Raw genomic sequence first — 22,401 nt, 5'->3', positions numbered from 1 at the left:
CATTCAACATATAAAATAGCTATACGTTCAGAACTTGTATACTTTAAAGTCAAAATAGAAGCAGAGGACTTTGGCCATATTTTATAATAATAAATTATAATTTATCTTTCCCCCCCACTCAACTACAGGGTCTATGTGTTTTATCCATCACTGGGTGTCCAGTGTCCAGTCTCGGAAAAACCGCGGTCAGCTGTAGGAGCTTACACGTTTTGGAACGCTGCCCTCTCGGCGGAAATGACGTCTTTGCGACAGGATGTTGTACTGAGGAGTTTTCCCGCGGTTTGAGGCTGTGGGATCAACACTGGATTGTTGGAGGTGGTCGAGGGGAGGTTCCTGGTCATACAGCACACTCCATGTCTTAACGTTTTTATTACACTCTTCCGTGAGATCTGGCCCACGCTCAGCTGCATTCCACGAACTTTTACCTTAACGAGCTCCCCTGGCGATTAGCAAGTGTTTTCAATAGCGATGCCTCCCAAAAAGCGCAGCTCCGGGACCCCGAACAGCAAGAAGAGCTCCTCTCCGGACACCAAGCAGAACTCCGTGATCAGCCCGGAAAAGTAAGAGTTCTGCTGCTCTTCCCCACCTGACAGTGTTCCCAGACTAAATAATCCATCGTTAGGTGTCTGAGCGCCCGCTGTCCTCTTCTTCTGGGTGTTTAGTTGGGCTAACTAGCCAGTTAGCCGGGTCTGCTAACACACACACACACACACACACACACAGTGAGTTAGCTAGCTGGCTAAGTTTGTTTTGTTGTTTTCAGCGTCTTCACAACATCAGGTACTAGCAGGGCTGCCAACTCCGCTGCATTGGCCGGAAGACTCAGGCAGTTGCCCATTTCCCAAGTATTTCTGACGACCCCTCGTTCCCTTACTTAGCTAGCTAACTACCTCCGGATCAATTTGACTACATAAAGTTTCCTACTGCTCCTGATTTTACGGATTAAACTCAGGCTCTGTGCTTCCAGCTTTTACAGATTATTTGAGGTGAGGTTAAGGAGGGCAGTGATGGTGTCTGCAGAGTTTTCTGTAGGTCCAGGTTTCACTGATTAAACACAGTCTGGACCTTCTGAAGCCTTCATGTTCTGAATCTACCCCCCCCCCCCCCCCAGTCAGACTACTGCCCCAGAGATTGCACTTGCATTGCCCCCCTCTCTGCTCAGACCAGCAACTCTGCAATTTATTTGGTGTGAGATTCAGAATGTGCTAACCAGTGAAACCTGGAGCTGTATGAAGCTTAAACTGGTCTAAGTTAATCTGGACATTGTTCGGGAAGAGAAATGTGTGAGATTAGAGCCAATTGTGTGACAGCACTGAGTAATGGCATCAACTAACGAAAAACCTCTTACATGAAAGATGGCAGTTTTGAGGTTGTCCTACCATGGCCAAATAAGTAAGCTTATATTGTGATTGATCACGTGCTATTGAAGTGATTGATGGTGTGCTGTGTCACTCTGTGGGCAGTGGTTGGAGCACCAGTTGCTGATCACAGGGTAGTGGGTTCCATACATGGGTTTGCAAAGCTGCCACTGTTAGGCTCCTAAGCAAGCCCCTTAACCTTCTCTGGTCCTGGGGTGCCACAGCAATGGGTGCCTAGCACTATATCACTGTGTTTGTGTGCTCACTAGTGTGTGTGTGTTTACTGAGTGTGTGTGTGTTTACTGAGTGTGTGTGCTTGTCTATGTCAATAGCCTTCTGCTTGCCTGAACACTGGATCAGTATCTTCATCATATACAAGTACTTGTCACTATCTGTATGTAAAAATGGAGGAACAGACTATTATAAAATGCTTATAACTGAACTCTTTTTACTGAAATTATGCCATTTATTTTTCCTGCTACATTTGATATTATGAATACAGCATTACCTGCAGTGTCAGTGACACATTAGTCCTCACATTCGTATTTAGTACATGTACAGTTTGACTTTGATAGTAGTAACAACGCACAGTCCTACTACAATTGAGTGTCCTAATTTGTTTGATGTCCTGCTGAACTCACACTGTCAGGAGGATGACCGTTCACACACTAACATTACCGTATTGGTATATTTTTCTTTCTGTCAGGCACACAGAGAAGGATTCCGACTTCGTAACCCTTTGCAAGGATCTTTCGGTGACCAACTTGGTGTGTGAGCGTGCATGGGCCATTTGGATGTCTGTGGCAAAGTCGGCAGAGAAAATGAATGTAGGTTTTTATCTGCTTTCTGAAAGTCATGAATGCCTATAATCAAGTCCTGTGTGGCTTAACACCATTAGCACATCTATATCATGTACACTGTGTGTGTTTGTCTGCGTGTGACTCCTTGTTTGTTTGCTGCAGGATTCCAACAGGCCGCTGTGGGGAGCCTGCCTGTTCATTTCTGCTGTAGACATGGGAGACGTCAGCTTTACGATTACAGAACTACAGAAAGCTGTTGGTCTGAGGTGAAGTATTGACATTACAAGTGTGCTTCTGGTTGGTAGAGCTGTGCAATATGATGATATTTTATTGCATTGTGATAATTTTTTTTTTTTTGTGATGCTTTTCTAAGCATATTGAGGGTACTGTTAGTGCTGCAGGTTGTGATTAGACTGGTTTAATTTGATGAGCAAAAACAAAAATCAATCTGTTCATTAAGGCCTGAATAGTAGTTAGTAAGAATCTGTTGCTACTGATGTTTTTAGCTTGTGATTACATGTATTATGATAAATATTGTGTATTGCACTATTGAACTATATCAATATTGTGATTATTGAGTATTTTTACCATATGGGCCTGTTAACACCTGAAATTGACAGGTGTTTTGCATCTGGATATACTTTGACCAGATTCTTGTCATTAAAAGGCATCCCCAGTGTGACCAGATGAGAGCTGATTTTACTTTCCTGTGTTGAGAGAGAAAAGAAAGAGAAGTCATCAAAACGGTCCTGCTGTGCAGGGTAGAGTAATGATGGCCTTTTAAACTGCAAGGCATCAAACTCTGTAATACTCCTCTCATCTACTGGGAAGCACAAGGACACACACACACACACACAGAGCGCGTGTGCGCGCAGGAGCTAGAGCAGTAAAGATCCACAGTAATTATTACTTGTATTAATGCATCCCTGACTGAATCCGATCACAGAAAACATGTTTTCACTTATGTGGACAAGATCGTCTCTGGTCACCCCAACTGTGTGATCCGATCATACCCTGTGGACAAGTGACTGAATTCTGAATGTTGTTCAATCACCAAAAACACATGTTAGTGCCAGGTGTAAACAGGCCTTCTGTGTCAGTTCTGAAAATGTGAAACCATATCAGTAGTCAATATCAATAGTCATGTTTTACAGCCTCAGTTCTTTTCCTGTTATAAAATATGTATAGTATAAAAGATTTAAATGTGTCTACTTTAGCGATGGCTCTGTAAAGAGTGTGTGTGGATTGCAGATGTTTAGGATTTTTACTATGGCTGGTATTGTAAAGAAAATCTATGTTAAAGTTCATGGGAATGGGCCAACAAGTGTGTCTGAATCTAAGCTAGCTGAACCTTAATTCACTCTAAATGGCTTTTTAAAACATTGTTGCCTGTGTGAGATCTGTTGTTGGCTGCTGTATCAAGTAATTATTGTTCTTTGAAATAACAGCTAGTATGATCTAGGAGTGTCTTGTTTGAGTCTGTCTTATATTCAGCTGATTGTTTATTTTGCTGTCTTTTTGTAGTGTGAAGCAGTTCTGTGACCTAGTGAGAAAAATGGATGAGAACATGGACACCATAAGCCCTAAAGTGAACTCCACTGTCATGAAGCTAGAGAAGAAATATGACGTGTTGCTGGCCCTCTATCAACGATTTGTGAAGTAAGGCTTTCTCTGTGATTGTTGATGAAATTGCAGTGGCTAATGGGGCCATTACCTTCACAATGCGTATACACTGATGAGACACCAGATGTCCAAGAGACTGCATATCCTTATTGTTAATGTTTACCCTAAACCCCTAACTAAATTATTTTGGGGGAAAGATTATGACACTCTTCGTTAATGTTTATACATGTAAATATTGTAATAATAATACATAAATAAATAAAGCAATAAAATAACTGCATACTGCAAACATAGTGCTGGAGGAATTTCTAAGAAGTATATTATGGGTGTAGTTTAGTCTAGCCCAAGCCTGGCATTAGGCGTGGTGCCAATAGGTTTATGTTTATCTGCTCCTGAAAGACCTATTCTGTTGGCAGTACTTCTCTACAGGGACTAGAAGGGGACTGTGCATTTGCATTAATCTGTGTCAGCAGTAGGTACAACTTAAAGTAGCTCAATGCATTCATCAGAAGACTGTCTGTTAGTTGTGGTTATGCATGCACGCAACACATGAGTGTTTCTAAATTTCCCTTCTCAGAACTTCAAATGACTGCTGTTGTGATGTGAAAATTGTGGTGTTGGAAATGGGTAATAATTCTGCACCTCATACAGGTTATATTGCTCACTGTGCTTGCAGACCTATTTGCCAGTCATTTGTTCTGCACACACATTATTGCACTTTGAATCACAAATAGGGGGAAAAAACATGCCATGTACATGTTGTGGTTTGGTGGTTGGTGCTGATGCATCATAAACGTACAAAAGTGCTGTTTTCTGGTGTCCATCTAACACTCTAGCCATGAGCTAATATGTTGGCCCAAAGCTGACGTGCAAGTTAAAGTACAGTAATTTAATACCATGCACTGGAATACAGTTTAAAACAGCTTGTTGACCCCAGCCATTAGGACTCTAGTGACCTTAACATCCAGTAAAACATCAGTGTGGAGCTCAGTAGAGGACTGATCTGATGGTCAAAGAATACTAAGGTGATCCAGTATTTGGATTGGGTTTGGTTAGTCAGCTTGAAGGGATTTTGCCAGCAGGGAGCTTTCACTACTTCAGAGTTTTAGGAGTTGTTTTTATCAAACATTTGTTTCTTCTAGTTGTTCCTTTTTCTCCACCATTGTCTGCAGATACACACAGCCATTTTTTAGATCCGTCACAAAAACCAGCTGGTGTCTTTCCCTTTTTTTCATTACTTTCCACTATGATGTTGACCTTTTTCCACCTCAAGGTGGCAACAGCATTCCCACTACACCCAGCTCTCTTTGAATTGTCTGGCCAACTTCCTTCGGCAGGCCAGCTGGCCTCAGTTCAAGTCTGTTTTCTGGATTAGTTGAGTAGCAGTGGGAATCAGGTGGGTCAGTGATCAAACAGCTACAGTAGCAGGGGTTTTAGAGAAGCCTGTGGTCAAGCGGCAGGGTTCCTCCATGCTTTATGATCTAGAGAGCAAGCATTAAAGGGCTTAGCTCAGTGGGGATAGGAATTGTGCTTACAGCAGATATATCATCTGCACAATATGCGCTGTCTGTTATGCTTGGGTCATTTTGTGCATTCAGTCAGTAAAATTAAGAGGGACGGCAGTATGTCTAGGTCTTTAAATTATTTGTTTTAGATACTGGTCTACTGAAAATCGCATGCAAAAAGCTTGTTCTGTGGAGCACCAACACAATGACTAATATGAAATTCTTTGTTTTTTCTCCAGAACATGTAATAATATCTATTCTGTGCCTAATGAAGTCAAGTAAGTACAATACTTTAATAATATTGCATTTTACAATATTATTTGCTATAAACCACCTCACCAAGCCTCAGAAGTACCAAAGAATGCATTTGTTGAGTATTTTAAATTCTAGAACTACAGACTGTAGTCCACTGGTTTCTCTGCATACTGCTCTTCAATGGTCTAAGCACATATTATTTGGGCGCTGATGTGATGGTGTGTTAGTATGTGTTGCGCTGGTAAGAGTAGATCACACACAGCAGTGCTGCTGAAGTTCTTTAACACCTTAGCAGTGTCCAGAGGATGGCCAACGCAAACTGTGCAGCAAGAGATGAGCTTCTGTCTCTGACTTTACATCTACAAGGTGGACCAGCTAGATAGGAGTGTCTAATAGAGTGGGCAGTGAGTGGGCACATTGCTTAAAAACTTTTAGTACTGTGACAAAAATGTCACAGGATAATATTTCTGTCCTATTGTAGTGTCCACTCAGCGCAATGTGGTGTTAGCATTCTCAGGAGATTGTAGCCAGGTTAGCTTTTAGCTTTGCAACACCAGTCGCTTCCCTAGGTATGGCTTTCTTGAGTCTTACCAGTAAAAACAATAAGCCATAACTTCATAACCCTTCTCATGCATGTTTAACTCCAGTTTGGTATCAGTGTTTGGTTGTCCAGTTTGTTTTCGAGGGAGCAGACGATGGGGAGACGATGAGAAAAGCTGGTAATGCAACGTTAACTTTTAGCTTAGCCCCAGTTTAAGCTCCTTCTTCTGGGCTCTGTGTGGCTTAGTCTAACAGGGGTCGCAAGTTCAAATCCCGAAACATGCTGCTTTGCCATCAGTGGCAGGAACCTGAGAAAGCACAATTGGTCGTCCAAGAAAAATACATTTCTTGGACTTCTTTAAGCTCAGATGCCTGTTTTTATGATTTGTCTCTTCACCCAGGAGGCAGGAGCTTTTACGCAGTAGCTGGATCATGTTCCTCTTGGCCAAAGGTGGGTCATATTGTTAGTCAGTAGTGTTAACAACGTTAGCCATGTCCATAGCATTGCCTTGGTGCACGCGTGTTAAAGTCTTGTATTAATTTTCACAAAATGAAAGACATGTTATTTATAAGTAATATGAAACTTTGTTTTTACTGGTTAAGTTCTGCTGAAAGCCTGCATTTGCACGTTTCCCCCCACTTCAGATTTCCAGAGGATGTGTCCCATGGTCAGTCAGTCCACACTCTAATCTTATGTTTGTCTTTGCCATGCTTACTTGATTATGCAGGAAGTGCTCTGCAGATGGAGGATGACCTGGTGATATCCTTCCAGATACTTTTGTGTGTTCTGGAGTTCTGCACCAAGCGCTGCCCGTCTACTCTGCTCCAACCTCTCTACAGTGAGTGAAGTGATTGTGTGTCAGGTCTGATACCCGTGTATCAGGTTTTAATCTAAGCATAAAACACTGGAAAACTTTGTGCTGGAAAACTGTTCCATTGCTTTCGGTACAATGTTATTGACTCTTCCAGCAACAGCCATGTATGCACGTGTTTGCTGTGTTTGAGACTTCAATCATAACATCCTCCCTCCTCATCATCAGAGTCAGCAATGAGCACCACAGCCCAGAGCCCTCCGACTCGGACCTCTAGGCGTAACAAAGCCAAGCCTCGGCCACCTGAGGTGGATGCACAGTTGCTTGAGACACTCTGTAAGGAGAGCGACTGCAGCATGGATGAGGTCAGAAAATCCATACGCATGCTATGTAGATAACTTGGTGTGCAGTGCTACATAAATAGTAAACTTTATTAATCCCAGAAGAGAAGTCACTCCCTGCAGCAGCAATTGCAGGAGCAAAAAAAAAATGATAAATCATAAATATTATTTTTATTAGTTTTTTCCATATTGTTAGCAAATTCCTGTTAATGTTGCAGTATATCTAAAGATAATTTGAGATGTACCTAGTGACCCTTTTTTCTTTTCTTTTTCATTCAATATGTAACATTAGCAGAACCTTTGCTTGCAGTCTAGGCTTATCGTAATACGTTTAAAGGAATACCCTTTGCAAAAAGTCAATTTTACTTGAAGTAGGTGATAATTCATGTTAATTTGATTAAAAAGAAACAAAAAACTGTTCCACTAAGGCTCACTGTGAAGTACTATAAGCTGTATAAAACTATTATTCTCATATATATATATATATATGATAGCTTGTTACAATATTGAGGAAGCCTTACAGGTTCTTGGAGTGTAAAATAGGTGGAGGGTATTGCATGTTCACTTTCTTCCACATCAATATACAGTTGCAAATCTGGCCAAGCACTCAAATTATTTGTAAATAATTCTAGTATGTGCTTCAAACAAGCTGCGAATCTTGTATTTTATAGTGTCAGCATTATATTTGTTCTGTGTTCCCAAAAGACATGTAAATAAAATAAGTGTTTTGATGTTAGTTTCATATTTTTGTGTTGTATTTCTGTACATATTTTTAATAGTTTTACTATGTATTGATGTGTGTGTGTGTGTGTGTGTGTGTGTGTGTGTGTGTGTGTGTGTGTGTGTGTGTGTGTGTGTGTGTGTATATGTTTGTTTCAGACAGGAAATCTTTCAATTTAAACTTGGGTATGCTGAGTAATGCAAGTAATGAGTTGTGGTAATGGTGGTAATAGTATTAATGGTGGCAGACAGATGATGTTCATGTAAACTTTAACATAGTCTGTAGGCAGATGCTGGGCAACTAGTCTGACACCGGTGGCAGGGAAGCTTGGCGATCAGTCTGGTGGGTGGGCAGCTGTCTGGTGGGTGGGCAGCTGTCTGGTGGGTGGGCAGCTGTCTGGTGGGTGGGCAACTGTTGTAATTGGAACCCTGCTTGCGTTCACTTTAATTATTCACAAACCAATCAAAGTTTGTTGTCATTTCTTGCAGGTGAAACATGTGTACCAAAGCAGTTTCTGTGCCTTCCTGGACTCCTTGGGCATGTCAGGATCACAAGAGCTTATTGCAGTAAGGGCTTTTGTGGTTCTGTTTAATTGTTTTCCTACTTTTTTTTATTATTTAAACAGTGCTGGTTGCCCTATTGCAAATACACTATATGTCCAAATGTTTGTGGACACCTCTTATAATGAATGCCTTTGAGAAGTTGCTCTAAATTGCTGATGCAGATGTGAGCGAACACAGCTTGTCTAGTCCCTGTAGAGAATTATCTGCAATAGAATAGGACTCTCCGGATCAGATAAACATGACCCTATTGGCCAAGGTGTGGGACAGCGGTATAAAGGATCACCACCACCCAACGTGGGGTGGTGCTCTCATTAACAAAAACTGCTCCAAAATCTAGTAGAAAAAACAAAGAATAAATAAGCAGGCGTCTCAATACATTTGTCCATGTAGTGTTTTTTGAATCACACCACATAGTGTAGGAGTAGCATGTTAAAAAGGTCATAAACCGCTGTTTCTGTTATTCCGTAGTATTGTTGCTCAACCTTTACAATGATCCCTTCTCTGTGTAGTTCTCATGTTTAGTTGGCTGGTGAATTCTGCTCATTCCTTCTTGAGGAACAGAGAAAGGAAATGGTGTTCTTGCTTTGTAACTGTGCTTTCATTTCCTTTTTCAATTCAGTTAGTCTTGGGTTAACCAAATAATGAGCTTTAACAGATGCTAAAAGTTGCTGTCCTGCCAGGTTTATCTAGAGCTAACATTGCATAGAGGTTTCTTTTGCCTATTAAACTGCCATAAGCTTCTGTTTCCCTGAGGAATACATTTAAGGCCTGATTATGTGTGGTGATGACAATGACCTGAAGTTAATATTTGCTTTGAGCTCACCTTTAGAATGGCTACACCTGCTGATAGGAATTTGTGTAAGCTGAATATGCCTGTATTATCAGTTGCGTGGCAACTGTAAGGGCTTAGAGGGACTTTTAATAACCTTCATAATTTTATGAACTTTTCACAAGAATTGACAGTGTTGAAGCTGACTCAACAGAATGCGTTTGTGTGTAAATCACGTAATTTCCACAAAATGTATGTTGCAACCCTTCACCAGTGTTTTAACAAAGACACTTTTTCCCCCCTTATAGGTAGAAACTTTATCCAATAAGTATGAAGAACTCTACCATAAAAACAAGGACTTTGATGCAAGACTATTTTTAGTTGATGATGAGACGCTCTGCCCAGGCAAAGTGGAAGTGTATGTATTAATAGTCTGTTTAGTTTCTGCAAAACACATTAAAATCATGATCTTGGTCCTTTTACTGTACAGTATATATGTATTTATTAACATGTTAAACATGATGGTGCCATTCTAGTGCGAAAGTGGAGATGACCCCCAGGAAGGATCAGTCTGGGGAAGAGGGTGTTCTCATTCCACCACAAACCCCAATCCGGTAGGGGAACTGGATGATAGCCATGTAAAATAGTAGAGAGAACAATTCCTTTGCTTGAAAAGTTGTATTTATTGAACAATGACACTACTAAATGATTAGCTTAAGCTCAGGTTAACACTGTATGAAGGCATATTTGGTGTCAGTTATTTGGTTATGGTATTTGCCAATGATGAGTTGGTGTGTGGGCCTACCCAGTATTTTGTGGCTCTTGAATGGCGGAACTGAAGTGAGGTTTAATTCTTACAAGGTCTTCTCATGTGTGTGAAACAGGATAACTGTGTACATATAGCATATGACAACTCCCTACATACCGCTTGCTTCTCTATCTGTCTTGGTTGTAATACAGTAAACAGCATTTAATTTAATTTATTGTTGTTATTATTATCTTTATGTACTCTTGTGATGACCACTATTTCTGTCCCACTGCTTTTGTTTCTTGTTAAATTATACTTTCTTTTTTTTTTTTTTTTCTTTTTTTTCCCCCCCAGAGCTGCTATGAACTCAATACAGCAGCTGAGGGGTGAACTTACCTCAGCCAGTGACCAGCCTTCTGGCAATCTCATTGTTTACTTCAAGGTACACTTTTGACCAAACGTTATGCCCCATATTCTGTAGCACTTACCATTGTAATCATTTCATAATAATATAATAATGCCTAGTAATGTCCTAAACTGCAATTGCATTATCCGTATTACACTACTGGGAGCTCATGTTTCTAGGTTGACAATTTGTGATATCCTAATGCATTATTGGGTATTTCTTCTTTGATTTAAAGTAAAATAATTTGGTTACTTTTCTGAAATTATGAAATGTTTTGGGAATTATAACAAAAAAAAAAGTCATGCCCATCCTAACGACTATTGTTCAGGAATTGCATGTAAAACAGTGCAGAGTTATTATTAAGTACAAGTGGATAGTGGTGGTTCTATAGTATTTAAGATGTTAACTAAATCCCATTACTATGTTCTTTACAGAACTGCACTGTGGACCCATCAGAAGAGATCACTAAGCGGGTTGAACAGCTGTGTCCAATCTTCAGCCAGAAGTTTGCTGAAGCTGTTGGCCAGCGCTGTGAAGGCCTGGGCAAAAAGGTACCAAAGGAATCTCTAGATCATCTGCAATTTAGGATTTGAAATTAAAAAAGAAAAAAGAAAAGAAAAAGCTTACATTGTTGTTTTGTGATCTGCAGAGGTTTACTCTTTGTGTCCAGCTTTACTACAAGGTTATGGAGTCGATGCTTAAATCAGTGAGTAGTAATGTTTTCAAATGCATTAATTTACGGATACTTTCATTTCCTACAACTTTCTTTTTGAATGCTGTGTAAATGTTGTCGCTTTTAGGAGGAGAAGAGGCTCTCTGTGCAAAATTTCAGGTAAATGTTTCATTTCTGACCCTCTTAAAATCTTACCATCCAAATATTGTAGTATGTGCATTCAGAATCAGTGTTGTGAAAGGCCTTTTGCTTGTATAGCCCAAAGACTGAATCCGAACCTGAAAAAGGTTCTGAATCTGATTCTTTATTTTTCCTTCACAGTAAACTTCTCAATAATGCTACGTTCCATACCTCACTCCTTGCCTGTGCACTTGAGGTTGTCTTGGCAACTTATGTTGGTAAGTTGGCTTAAAGCTTCTCACATGAATGCTGTTTCTGATGATCAGGTTGTTGGGCAGTGACAAACTCTGTCCTCTTGCGTCGCTCAGGAAGGTTGCAGAATTGACCCGCTTAGTACAGGTCAACGGAATGAAATTGCTTTAATTGTCTGTGATTGCCTGTTCTAGGAGGTTCCTTGAAGAACGGAGGAAGTGAGTCCCCAGAGACTGACCTGTGCTTCCCTTGGATACTGAATGTTTTCAAGCTGCATGCCTTTGACTTCTACAAAGTGATTGAGAGTTTCATCAAGGCAGAGCCCACTTTGAAACACGACATGATTGAACACTTGGGCCGCTGCGAGCAGCAGATCATGGAGAGCATTGCGTGGAAAGCGGTGAGTTGCATGAGTCTTGCTGATCACCTAAACATGCATGGGACCTAAACCTGAGCTTATAACTAATACAAAAGGACTGACTTGCTGTTAAGTGGTTGCTGACTTGGTACTGAAGAGCAGATTCAAAAGGTTTAGATCGAAACCCATCAGAACACTGAAAAGTAAACACTTGTCAAACGTGTCAAGCGTCAGACTATCGGGTTCAGACTAGCAGTGTCCAGCTCTGGTCTAGGAGGGTCTTAGTCCAGCACAGTTTGGTGATTTCTACACACACACCCCTGCTATTCTTGGTCTGACTGACTATTCAGCCTAAAGGCCGGTGCACACCAACTTGTCGGACATCTGTTTGTTTGTTTGTGTTTTTCCTGAAATGTTTGGTCAAATTTGACATGTTGAATTAATATTTGCTTGTGTTTGTGATGGTTAGACTGTTTGCCATAACTTCTTAGAGACTTTTCCACATCCGCTGAAACTCAGCTCACACTTTCCTGGTTACTGCAACGAACCGCTCAATATTTCCACTGTTTTGCTTGTTTTTTTTGCTAAGCTAAGACTGGGAACCTTTGTGGACAGTGGAAAAGGAGGACATACTTATTGCGAAGTACACTTTTAACATTTCCCCTGACCGATGCAGTCCTATTATTGCTTTTGAGGTGAAGCTAACCGTGTGACGAAGATAAACCCAGGATTGTCTTTAATTTTTTTAATGTTTTTCTTTAGCGATTCTGAGGTTTTTAAAAAAAAAAATCCACTGAAAGAGCTCTGATACAAGCACACTGAGACTAAATACGGTGTGCAGCAGCGTACAGAAACCTTTTTACCCTGACGGGAGGTGACATCTTCCTGGAAAACATGGACATGGTTGTTCCGGATGGGAATAAACACAGAGGGGCCCCAGTGAAAGAGAAGAATCTATTCTGGATAATAATAATGAATATCTGCTGTTATTTTTCGGCGGTGTTTTGTCTTAGGATGCTTGGTCTGTGTCCTCTGGCCTTTGTCCACACTGGCCACCGCAATTGAATACCCCTGGCTTTAACATCTCTTTCATGTAGTTGCGGTCAGTCTGTTCTGTCTCCATGATTCTACAAAACAAAACTTCAGTCTCACTGGCTGCCACTCCCCCTGTGTCCAGCAACCTAGTTGTGCACCAAGTTGCTCGAGAAGTAGTAGATCAGAGGGTTGAGGCAGCAGTTACTGCTGGCTAGCGAGAGCACAACTGGATGCAGTGCAGTAGTGACTTTACCCAGATTGCAGCTGCGCAGGACACCCATGTGGGTCAGCGTGTAGCCAAGCAGGTTGAAATGGTATGGGGCGAAGCAGAGCAGGAAGACCCCTAACACCCAGTAGATGACAGTGAGGGTCCGTCGATGCTGTGCCTTCTTGCGGAGGGCCAGCCTGCACAGCACACGGAGGACGCTGCAGTAGCTGAAGAGCAGCAGCAGCGCAGGCAGCAGGAAGGCCGTCTGCACCAGGACCAGCGCAACCAGGATGAAGGTGTAGTGCCGCTGTGAGGAGGGGTCCAGCATGCACGGATGGTTCGTCAGAGAGGCTGCAGAGAGCAGGAAGGGCAGAGACAGGCTGAGGGCCAGGACCAGTAACCAGATTCCTGAGCTGAGCATGCGGGCCGTCCGCACCCGTCTCAGATGCTGCCGCAGAGGGTGCACAACTGCGAAGTATCGATCCACCCCTATACACGCCAGGAAGAAGATGCCACCGTACAGGCTGATGTACTTCAGGGCGAAGGTCAGCAGACAGAAGGCACGTCCAGGAAACCAGGCCCTGTTGTGGTACCTGTTGTAGTAGTAATAGATCCGCAGTGGCAGCGACACTATGAAGAAGAGGTCCACGACCACCAGGTTGGCCATATAGACTGCAGTGCTGGTCAGGTTACGTGGTCTGAGCCACAGGCTTCGGAGCGCCATGACGTTACTGGCCAGGCCAAAGCTGAAGATGAGGCTGTAGGCGATCTGATAGTAGGCAAAGCGGTAGCTGGTATCCACTGTACAATTGAATGATGTCAGCATGGTGGTCTTGTTAATCAGATCCATGGTAAACTGTTGTTCTTCCTGTTTGTCTACATGTATCAGAACGTTTGAGCTTCGGTCCAGGGCTGAATGACTAACCTGTCTGTGGTCAAAGCAACAATGCTCAAGTTGGTCAAACCACTCACTTGTATCAAAGAAGTAGCATGGCAAACATAATTTGATAATCCCCTCCCCCCATCTGTTGACATTCAATATTTGTGCTCTGCAAGGGTGTAGGTGGCCTTTGCACAGCCAGCTGTGATTGTGTTTAATGTTATAAAGGGGTGTGACAGCTGCAGCTGCAGGTGCTGGTGACAAGAGTACCATATTCTGACTTTATTCATACAGTGTTTACTGTAGTTAAAAAGGACCTTTTCCATTCATGTTTCTTACTTCCTCTCCTTTTTCCCTGCTCTAGTCATTTCCTCGCGAGTCAGAATGAATAGCCTGTTTTAGAGACCCTATAACTTGGAAAAGATGAATGTATACACCGTGTGGTGGTGTAGAACAGTGGCCTATAGCCATTTCTTTCTAAAACGGGAAACTCCAGTGAGTTCTGCTCAGTGTGATGCTGGCATTAATATTATATATGAACCTGTGCCGCTACAGCATAGGACTCTGCGTTGCTGCTTTGGCAGAACTGACAGTCTTTGTGATTTTCCTCACTTATCAGTGCCTACTAGGGCTGGGTTGCTTTGTGTCACTCGATGCCAAATTTAGTCAGAGAGCAAATAAGCACGCTTGTTCCAAAATCTAGAGCTGTCTGAATTACATGCTGTTAGCAGGTGACTTGCACCAACAGTCTGTTGAATATACACTTCACTGCCACAAATACCATGGTGTGACTAATCTTTTCTACCTTTTCTTCCTTAAGTTACAAAGATGTAAAGCTTAAAATAATTCAATTAAGATTTTGACGTCTAGGTAATATTTGCATAGAGTAATGATACATGCACTTTTAATAAAAACAAAGCTTCTTCAAAGGGTTCTTTGAGCGACGCCATAGAAGAACTGATCTTTAGTCCATAAAGAATCATTTTAAATAAGGTAACTAAGATTAAGTATGAAGCAACTTCACTTGATGCAAAGGTTCTACACATTTCCTTTTCTACAAAAATGGTTCTTTATCTGTGGCATTGCTCAAACAACCCAAATAAAGAATCTTGTAAGAGTATGTGTATAGGAAAAGTGCCGCTCAGGAGTAGAAATCAGAGTCAAGGATTTGCTACTAGTGTCGAATACTGATAAATGAGCCACAGCCCTTGTAAATACATCAATTTAGATAGATATGCTTACAAACTGCACATTTAGACCCTGTGTCTTATATTTAATTCTTAATGTCTTATTATTTTCCAGCTTCTTTTATTTATTTATTTTTTTTTTCGTATTTGTTTGTTTGTCTTATTACATAGTGTGTTTAGGCTGTATTCGGTTCACCGTAACAAATCAATAATACAATACAATAGTACAAATCTTATAATAAAGGTAGGAGTCTTAATTTTGTTGTCAAAAATACAATCATGTTTCCTCTACCAAAAAATGCTGGGAATTCTTTGCATTGGCTTGTTTTGAGCAAGTGGAGGAGGAGTTTAAGGGGCTAACCATATGAATGAATAATTTAATATAGTAAATAAGCTTACCATTTTGTTTTGCTGGTTTCATTTCGGTAGCCTCCGAGCTGCCTGCCTCAGTTGATGATGCTCTGTGATCACTGTCTTGCTACAGGCAAGTGTCTCTTTTGTAGGCTTTCTAATAAGCGAGCAAGCCCTCATTCATGACCAAATACGTGAGCGTGTGTAAACAATGCTGTCCATCTGTTCGACCTGGAGTTAGTGGTTCTGTGTACATGGGTGCAATTATCTACTGTGTTAATCATGGTTTTTTGGTTAATTTGCACAAATTGATTGCAATCCACCTTTACCACAACAATAACATGTACATTTAAACAGCATTGAGAGACATGGTTTGTTTGTTTTTTATCTGTTGGTTTGTGAAATGATTGAACTTTGCATAACTTTATTCTTTATTCTATTCAATGGGCCACTGTTTGAGAAATTAGGCAGTTGCTTTATTCTGATGTGAAGTCTTTAGTCTTTATCTGAGATAAAAATCTGTATTGCCACAGGACTTTTTGTGCTGTTTTTTGCAAATACCTTCCTTCTAAAAACAAGCAGTGACACATGCTTCTTTTTTCTACATGATATCCTCTGCAATCCTTTCCAGCAGATTCCTTGTTGTTTTTCAGGGAGGCACATCTCTGCTATGGTTCAGATAAGGAATATAGAATGGTGCATATTCAGTAAATAAATGGTGGTTAATTGACTGGTGTTTTAGTATATCATGCATTTAGACTGAAGTTGCAATGGCGTCTAACCATGGAGAAGATGGAAGTAGTGAGTTTGGTATAATTGTAGTGTGTGGCGTGCATCTAGTCAACTTAACTTAAGGTTTTTCCTTTCTTCTGTTTCAATGGAAGTCAATGTACAAAGCATGTATTCCAAGTCATTTGGGAGCATTTCTGTTGATCCTGAAATTCTGACCCAGCGTAAAGCACAACTCACAGATTAACATTATGTCTCAAATTAAAAAAAGGTAGGTACATTGCAGGACAGCGGCAATATACAGCCATGTGGAAAAATGGGACACTCCAGGAAAAACTCTAGCTTTTGTAACACATTTAAACATTCATGTTTTATCTTCATTTTATGAGATATAAATGTAAAATGTAATTAACAGTAAAGCAATTGTGACACTTTTCCAGGAAATTTTTGTAAATTATGGTGAAATAAGTATTTGGTCACCCACAAACAAGCAAGATTTCTGGCTGTCACAGACCTGTAACTTCTTCTTTAAGAAGCTCTTCTGTCCTCCACTCATTACCTGTATTAATGGCACCTGTTTGAACTCGTTATTTGTATAAAAGACACCTGTCCACAGCCTCAAACAGTCAGACTCCAAACTTAACCATGACCAAGACCAAAGAGCTGTTGAAGTACACCAGGAAAAAAATTGTAGATCTGCACCAGGCTGGGAAGAGTAAATCTACAATAGGCAAGCAGGTTGGTGTGAAGAAATCGACTGTGGGAGCAATTGTAAGAAAATGGAAGACATACAAGATCATTGATAATCTCCCTTAATCTGGGGCCCCACACAAGATCTCATCCCATGGGGTCAAAATGATCAGGTGAACAAAAATCCCAGAACCACACAGAGGGACCTGAAGAATGACCTGCAGAGAGCTGGGACCAAAGTAACAAAGGCTACCATCAGTAACACACTACACCGAGAGGGACCCAAATCCTGCAGCGCCAGGCGTGTCCCCCTGCTTAAGACCGTACATGTCCAGGCCTGTCTGAAGTTTGCCAGAGAGCATATGGATGATCCAGAAGAGGATTGGGGGAATATCATATGGTCAGATGAAACCAAAATAGAACTTTTTAGTAAAAACTCAACTCGTCGTATTTGGAGAAAGAAGAATGCTGTATTGCATCCCAAGCACACCAACGACAGCCCTAAAACATTAATGCTCTAGAGGAGATCTGCATGGAGGAATGGGCCAAAATACCAGCTGCATTGTGTGCAAACCTGGTGAAGACTTACAGGAAATGACCTCTGTCATTACCAGCAAAGGTTATGTTACTCCCTAAGTATTGAGTTGAACTTTTGTTATTGACCAAATACTTATTTTCCACCATAATTTACAAATAAATTCTTTAAAAATCCTACAATGTGATTTCTGGATTTTTGTTTTTCTCATTTCGTCTGAAGTGTAGTGAAGTGTGTAGTTGAAGTGTACCTAAGATGAAAATTACAGACCTCAGTGGCTGACTAAATACTTTTTTGCCCCACTGCATGTCTAAATGTTTATGGACACCCCTTTTAATTAATGCCTTCAGCTACTGCAATTTGCACCCATTTCTGACATGTGCGTGCGCACACACACAGCTTGTCTGGGCTCTTAAGCGTATGAAAATAGGACTCTTTGGAGCAGATAAACATGAAACTTATGGCTCCAAGACTTATGCCAGAGGTGGCTGGATTGAGCTGTGGAACTGTGTTCTGGAATAAGTGGGATGGTGATTACCTAACATCCTTGACCAAACCTAAATCTAACAAAGTCGTCCCTGAACAGTAGAGACAGATACCATAACAAAAGAAGGGTAAAGAAACAAATGAATGAGCAGGTGTCCCAAAACTTTTGACCATTTTGTGTCCTTATGCAAAGAGTGAAGACTTTGGATATGCCTTTCCGAAAAGAAGCAATACCATTTCAGAAATGGTGCTCTTCTAGGATTGTTTTTCTTCTTTTTGGGCAGGGGGCTACCGTAAACTGTAGCATTACTTTTACTGCAGTTTGACTATATATAAAAATATAAATTGAGTAGCTGTTGCTAGCTGCTGTAATTAAAAGGTCTTGCTGAACGTCCGTAACAGGGCCAAAACACATCAGACGGGTGCAAAATATCAACTGACACAAAACATGTCTTTGTTCACAGCATTGTTTTAATACATCAAATACTTTTTATTTTATTTTTTTTCCTTATATACCAAATACGACCACTTGGCATCATCTCTGCCTGTTTTTGCATTTATGTTAATCAGGATAAAGGATTAGTGGTTGAAATAGCTGGGACCTGTACTGGGTCTGTGTTAATACAGTATTAGCCTGATACACAATACTGTTGCTTAGGTAGTGACATTTAAACATCCAAAATTGTTTTTGTATAAGATATATATTAAAAAAAATGAGTAATAATGTGCAAATAGATGAGTGGCATGGTGCTGTTCAAAAATAACACTTTCGTTTTGCATCATTCCGAGCCTTGCTGAACTGATGTTTGTGGTTATGACCTATCTGTTCTGTACAGCATTTGGCATGCAAGGGCTGATCATGACCACGTGTCAAGAGTTAGAACCCCCCCTCCAAAAAGGCACTTTTTTTTTTTTTTTAACAAATATTTGAACACCAGATTGTTATCAAATTGAATAAAGATATGGACAATTTTACTTTTGTTTAAAACTGGCCTATACCCGTTAATTTAATTTACTGAAGATGTTGGTCATGTGTGATGCAACATGCAATTGAGCTGAAGGAAAAAAGAAAATGCGCACAAACTTGAGGCTGCTTGTATCTTGATGTTCTCTGTGGTTCACACCACATGCCTCGGTCAAATACCTATTTACAAATAACAAGACTATTTGAGAACTTGATATTGTACTTGACTGTAAGCGGACCAAGGATGAGTTTGTGTGTCTGTATGTTTAAATAACCCCTGCCTATCCCTAGTAGCTACATGCATAACACTGAAGCCGAATCCATTATAGAAGTTATCACTCCTAACTTGCTCTGATTTGCCTCCAGGATTGTAAGAAAAAAAACCAAACCAAAAGAAAAACAAAGAAAACATGACCTTCACAAAAAGGGATTTTGGGTATCAGGATTTCAACGTTTAAAATCACATGCACATACAAAAGTGTCAGTTAGAAAATCTTTACTAGTACCAATGTGTCTGTAAATTTGACTGTAAAGATGTTGTCTCTATGTACTCTACGATGTCTTATTTTATAATTCTTGTAAAAACTGATAAAAGTTTATAAAGAACGAACATGTGTTTACTTTTAAGCACGTCCAATGGCAGCACAGTGAAACACGGTGATGAAATGCAGAATACAAACACTGTGTCAACCCAGTCCAGCCCAGTGTGTAATGTTTTGTTTCTTCATACTGAGGACTCGTTATAGAGGAATTTAGTTCTCAGAGTCTTGCATACCGAAGAACCCGGTCCATCCCAGTTCTTCATGCCACTGCGGACAGCGTTAGACTTGCGCCTGATGGTGTTCTGGATGGTCTCTGAGGTGAAATAATAGATAACTGGGTCAAAGCAGCAGTTTGTCACAGCGATGCAAAACGCTATGGGGTAAATGGTCTTGACGACCCTTTCCACTGTGCAGTTTGTGATGGTTTGACTCCGGACTAGAGTGTAAAAGACAAGGTTGACATTATATGGGACAAAGCAAAAGCAGAAGATGAGTAAATGCACCACAATCATACGCAAGATCTTGGTCTTGTTTAGTTGCCCTCCGTGGTCTAAAGTGTTGGGGTTGCGAAGGATCCGGACGATCATCATGGAGCAGAAAAGGTTAATCAGCAGTGGAATTACAAAGCCCGCCATCTCCATAAACACCACCACTTTAGATAACTTGGACTTCCACTGGTCGTTGCTATATTTTTCAAAGCAGTAGCTTTTGTTGTTGGTGTTGTTGCCCTCTGTTATGTCCAGTTTAAATCCTATTGAGAAGCTCCCTGACAGCACAAGGATCCAGATTCCACAACAGGCAATTTTAGCTTTTCCTTTAGTCCGCAGCGATCTAGAAGCCAGTGGGTAAACTATGGCCAGAAAGCGATCTGCACAGACGCACGTGAGGAACAGGATGCTACCGTACAGGTTTGTGTAGAATAATGCCACCGTGATTTTGCAGAATGTAGGTCCAAACGGCCAGTTTCTGTTGATGAAATAATATATTCTGAAGGGGAGACTGAGGACGAAGAGTGTGTCGGACACCACCAAGTTCATCATGTATATGGTGGTCTCATTCCGTTGTTTGAGAATGCAAGTGAAGACGTACAAAGCGATTACGTTCAAGAGCAGTCCCAGTACAAACACCAGGCTGAAGACTGTGCTGTATAATGTGTATTTAAAGTCATCTTGGAATGTACAGTTCCCGTTTGACATCTTCACCTAGGAATAAATTAGCCCTTTAAAAAGAGAAAATGTGAAGATTAGTTTTGTGGCAAATGTTTCTCACTATTATCATATCTTGTAGATCTGTTTGCTTCTAATAACAGATCTACAAGATATACAGTAGAAGTAGTTCAACATGAAAAAATGTGGTAACCAGTATTTGGACGGAATTGATTTAACTCAAATACACTGTACAAATGTTTGTGACCACCCCTTCTAGAAAATGCCTTCAGCTAGTTATAAGTTCCACCTATTGCTGACAATGATGTGGCCACATACAGCTCGTCTTGTTCCTGGACAGAAGGATTGATAACAGAATAGGACTCTGGAGTAGATATTCCATCAAAAGTGGAACTGTGTCCTCTGCAATGATGGTGCTCCATCTAGTACGTTTAGGATGAGTTGAGGGGGGGGGGTGGCTGAAAGCAATCAAACCCTCACAAAAAGGCATTGAAATGTGGTAGAAAGCCATCACGAGACACTAGAGACAGTTATTCCATCAAAAGTAGGATAAACTTATTTTCTTGAATAATCTTGATTTCAGAAGAACCACGAAATCAGTCAGGTGCCCCAATACTTTTGTCCATACAGTGTATTTTGACTTAAAGAATGGTTGTTTAATGTATTTGAGATGATTTAATCCCAGTTCAACTGCCTGTTATCACTTTTTTAAAAACACTTTCAGACTCACTCCCCATAAGCAACTATATGTAAATGTGTACAATTGTATATTTCATAGCTTCTACATAAATAGCTTTTATATTTGGAACAGACACGTGCAACAGTAAATGTTACTCTGGTTTAAAAGTGGGAAAGGTGTTCCTACAGTAGTTTTGATGTATTGGTGTTACACCCATGACTCGTGCATGTTCATGCTGAAGTACATTCTCACCTACCTTCCGTTCTTGTTTCTTAAAGGTGTTTTCTTTTGTGGTTCAGGCAGCAGGAAAAGACGATGCAAAGCTTTTTAAAATCCATCATTTCAAACGCTTCTACTGTTACCAGGGTAGAAGTCATGAGGAGACTTTCTTCAGCTGCCTTTATCCGGGTTTGTTCCTCCTCTTAAGAGTAAAATGGTGAGCTCCTCCGTTTAAATGCAGCAGATTTTCCTCTTGGTGGCAGGCCTGGGTATGTTCCCATTCTTTTTAGACTGTTGAGCCAGTAGATTGTGCTGTCTGTTTCTGTGATTGCCTCTTTGTATTCATAAGCGCACTGCAGTTCATGCTGTGGCTCAGTGAACATGGCCTGACAGACAAGCAGGATGGAGTGCTTGTTGAGGGGAGGAGCTTCAGCACATGACCCTCCTTCCCCTCACGCTTCTGCTTTTAGTAGGGTGATCATCACGCTACTGTTCTCGTACAGGAAAGCTCTTTAGATAGTAAGTAATGTGCAGCTGTGGGAGTCGTATGGTCTTGTGACCTCATTCACATTATTTGCATTTTATTTTTTTGCAGTGCAACGCACAGATTACAGTACTGCAGTCTTTTCACATATGGCATCATCATACACACACCACTGTTTCTGTTTGAACCTTTAATGAAACTATACTGATTTTTGTGCCGTACATGTGTATACTGTCAGATCATCAGCCAAAACAAAGCAAAAGAAGAACCAGTCTGGCATTCACCGAAAAAAATTCTCTTACCACATGGCGTGAGTTCTTGCTTACAGTGAGATGTAGTCTCTACTAAATGTCGGCTAGAACTGCCTATTATAGAGGTTCATTGAAAGTGTCTGGTCAAAGT

The 22,401-nt window shown here is 40.8% G+C and overlaps 3 protein-coding genes across 3 annotated transcripts in view; 1 reads left to right on the top strand and 2 right to left on the bottom strand.

The window, feature by feature from the left end:
• Positions 1 to 271: 271 nt before the first annotated feature.
• The window catches only part of rb1 (retinoblastoma 1), a 30,922-nt gene continuing 8,792 nt past the window's right edge, over positions 272 to 22,401 (top strand). The window contains exons 1-17 of the mRNA XM_072662722.1: positions 272 to 560; positions 2,065 to 2,185; positions 2,321 to 2,424; positions 3,683 to 3,817; positions 5,526 to 5,564; positions 6,483 to 6,532; positions 6,810 to 6,920; positions 7,122 to 7,258; positions 8,444 to 8,521; positions 9,596 to 9,705; positions 9,824 to 9,901; positions 10,390 to 10,477; positions 10,876 to 10,992; positions 11,091 to 11,147; positions 11,242 to 11,273; positions 11,436 to 11,512; positions 11,681 to 11,886. Coding sequence (XP_072518823.1) covers positions 469 to 560; positions 2,065 to 2,185; positions 2,321 to 2,424; positions 3,683 to 3,817; positions 5,526 to 5,564; positions 6,483 to 6,532; positions 6,810 to 6,920; positions 7,122 to 7,258; positions 8,444 to 8,521; positions 9,596 to 9,705; positions 9,824 to 9,901; positions 10,390 to 10,477; positions 10,876 to 10,992; positions 11,091 to 11,147; positions 11,242 to 11,273; positions 11,436 to 11,512; positions 11,681 to 11,886 — 1,632 coding nt within the window. The 5' untranslated portion in view covers positions 272 to 468. The remainder of the gene's footprint in view (positions 561 to 2,064; positions 2,186 to 2,320; positions 2,425 to 3,682; positions 3,818 to 5,525; positions 5,565 to 6,482; positions 6,533 to 6,809; positions 6,921 to 7,121; positions 7,259 to 8,443; positions 8,522 to 9,595; positions 9,706 to 9,823; positions 9,902 to 10,389; positions 10,478 to 10,875; positions 10,993 to 11,090; positions 11,148 to 11,241; positions 11,274 to 11,435; positions 11,513 to 11,680; positions 11,887 to 22,401) is intronic.
• Positions 13,026 to 13,937, bottom strand: LOC140539897 (lysophosphatidic acid receptor 6). Its single transcript, XM_072662726.1, has one exon. It carries the CDS (start codon positions 13,935 to 13,937, stop codon positions 13,026 to 13,028), a length of 912 nt encoding a protein of 303 aa, XP_072518827.1.
• On the bottom strand, positions 18,399 to 21,895 carry lpar6b (lysophosphatidic acid receptor 6b). Its single transcript, XM_072662725.1, has 2 exons — positions 21,553 to 21,895; positions 18,399 to 20,670 (listed from the first exon to the last, which is right to left on the bottom strand). The coding sequence occupies exon 2, from the start codon at positions 20,645 to 20,647 to the stop codon at positions 19,634 to 19,636; it is 1,014 nt and encodes a 337-aa protein (XP_072518826.1). The 5' UTR covers positions 20,648 to 20,670; positions 21,553 to 21,895; the 3' UTR covers positions 18,399 to 19,633.

Source organism: Salminus brasiliensis, chromosome 18 (genome assembly GCF_030463535.1).
Source record: "Salminus brasiliensis chromosome 18, fSalBra1.hap2, whole genome shotgun sequence".
Classification (NCBI taxonomy): Eukaryota; Metazoa; Chordata; class Actinopteri; order Characiformes; family Bryconidae; genus Salminus; species Salminus brasiliensis.
Note: the sequence above shows the minus strand (reverse complement) of the source record. Positions and strands in the feature narration are given on the sequence as shown.

Excerpts from the sequence above, each read along its gene's own strand:
- LOC140539897 (XM_072662726.1), bottom strand. The coding sequence starts at position 13,937 with ATGGATCTGATTAACAAGACCACCATGCTGACATCATTCAATTGTACA.
- lpar6b (XM_072662725.1), bottom strand. The coding sequence starts at position 20,647 with ATGTCAAACGGGAACTGTACATTCCAAGATGACTTTAAATACACATTA.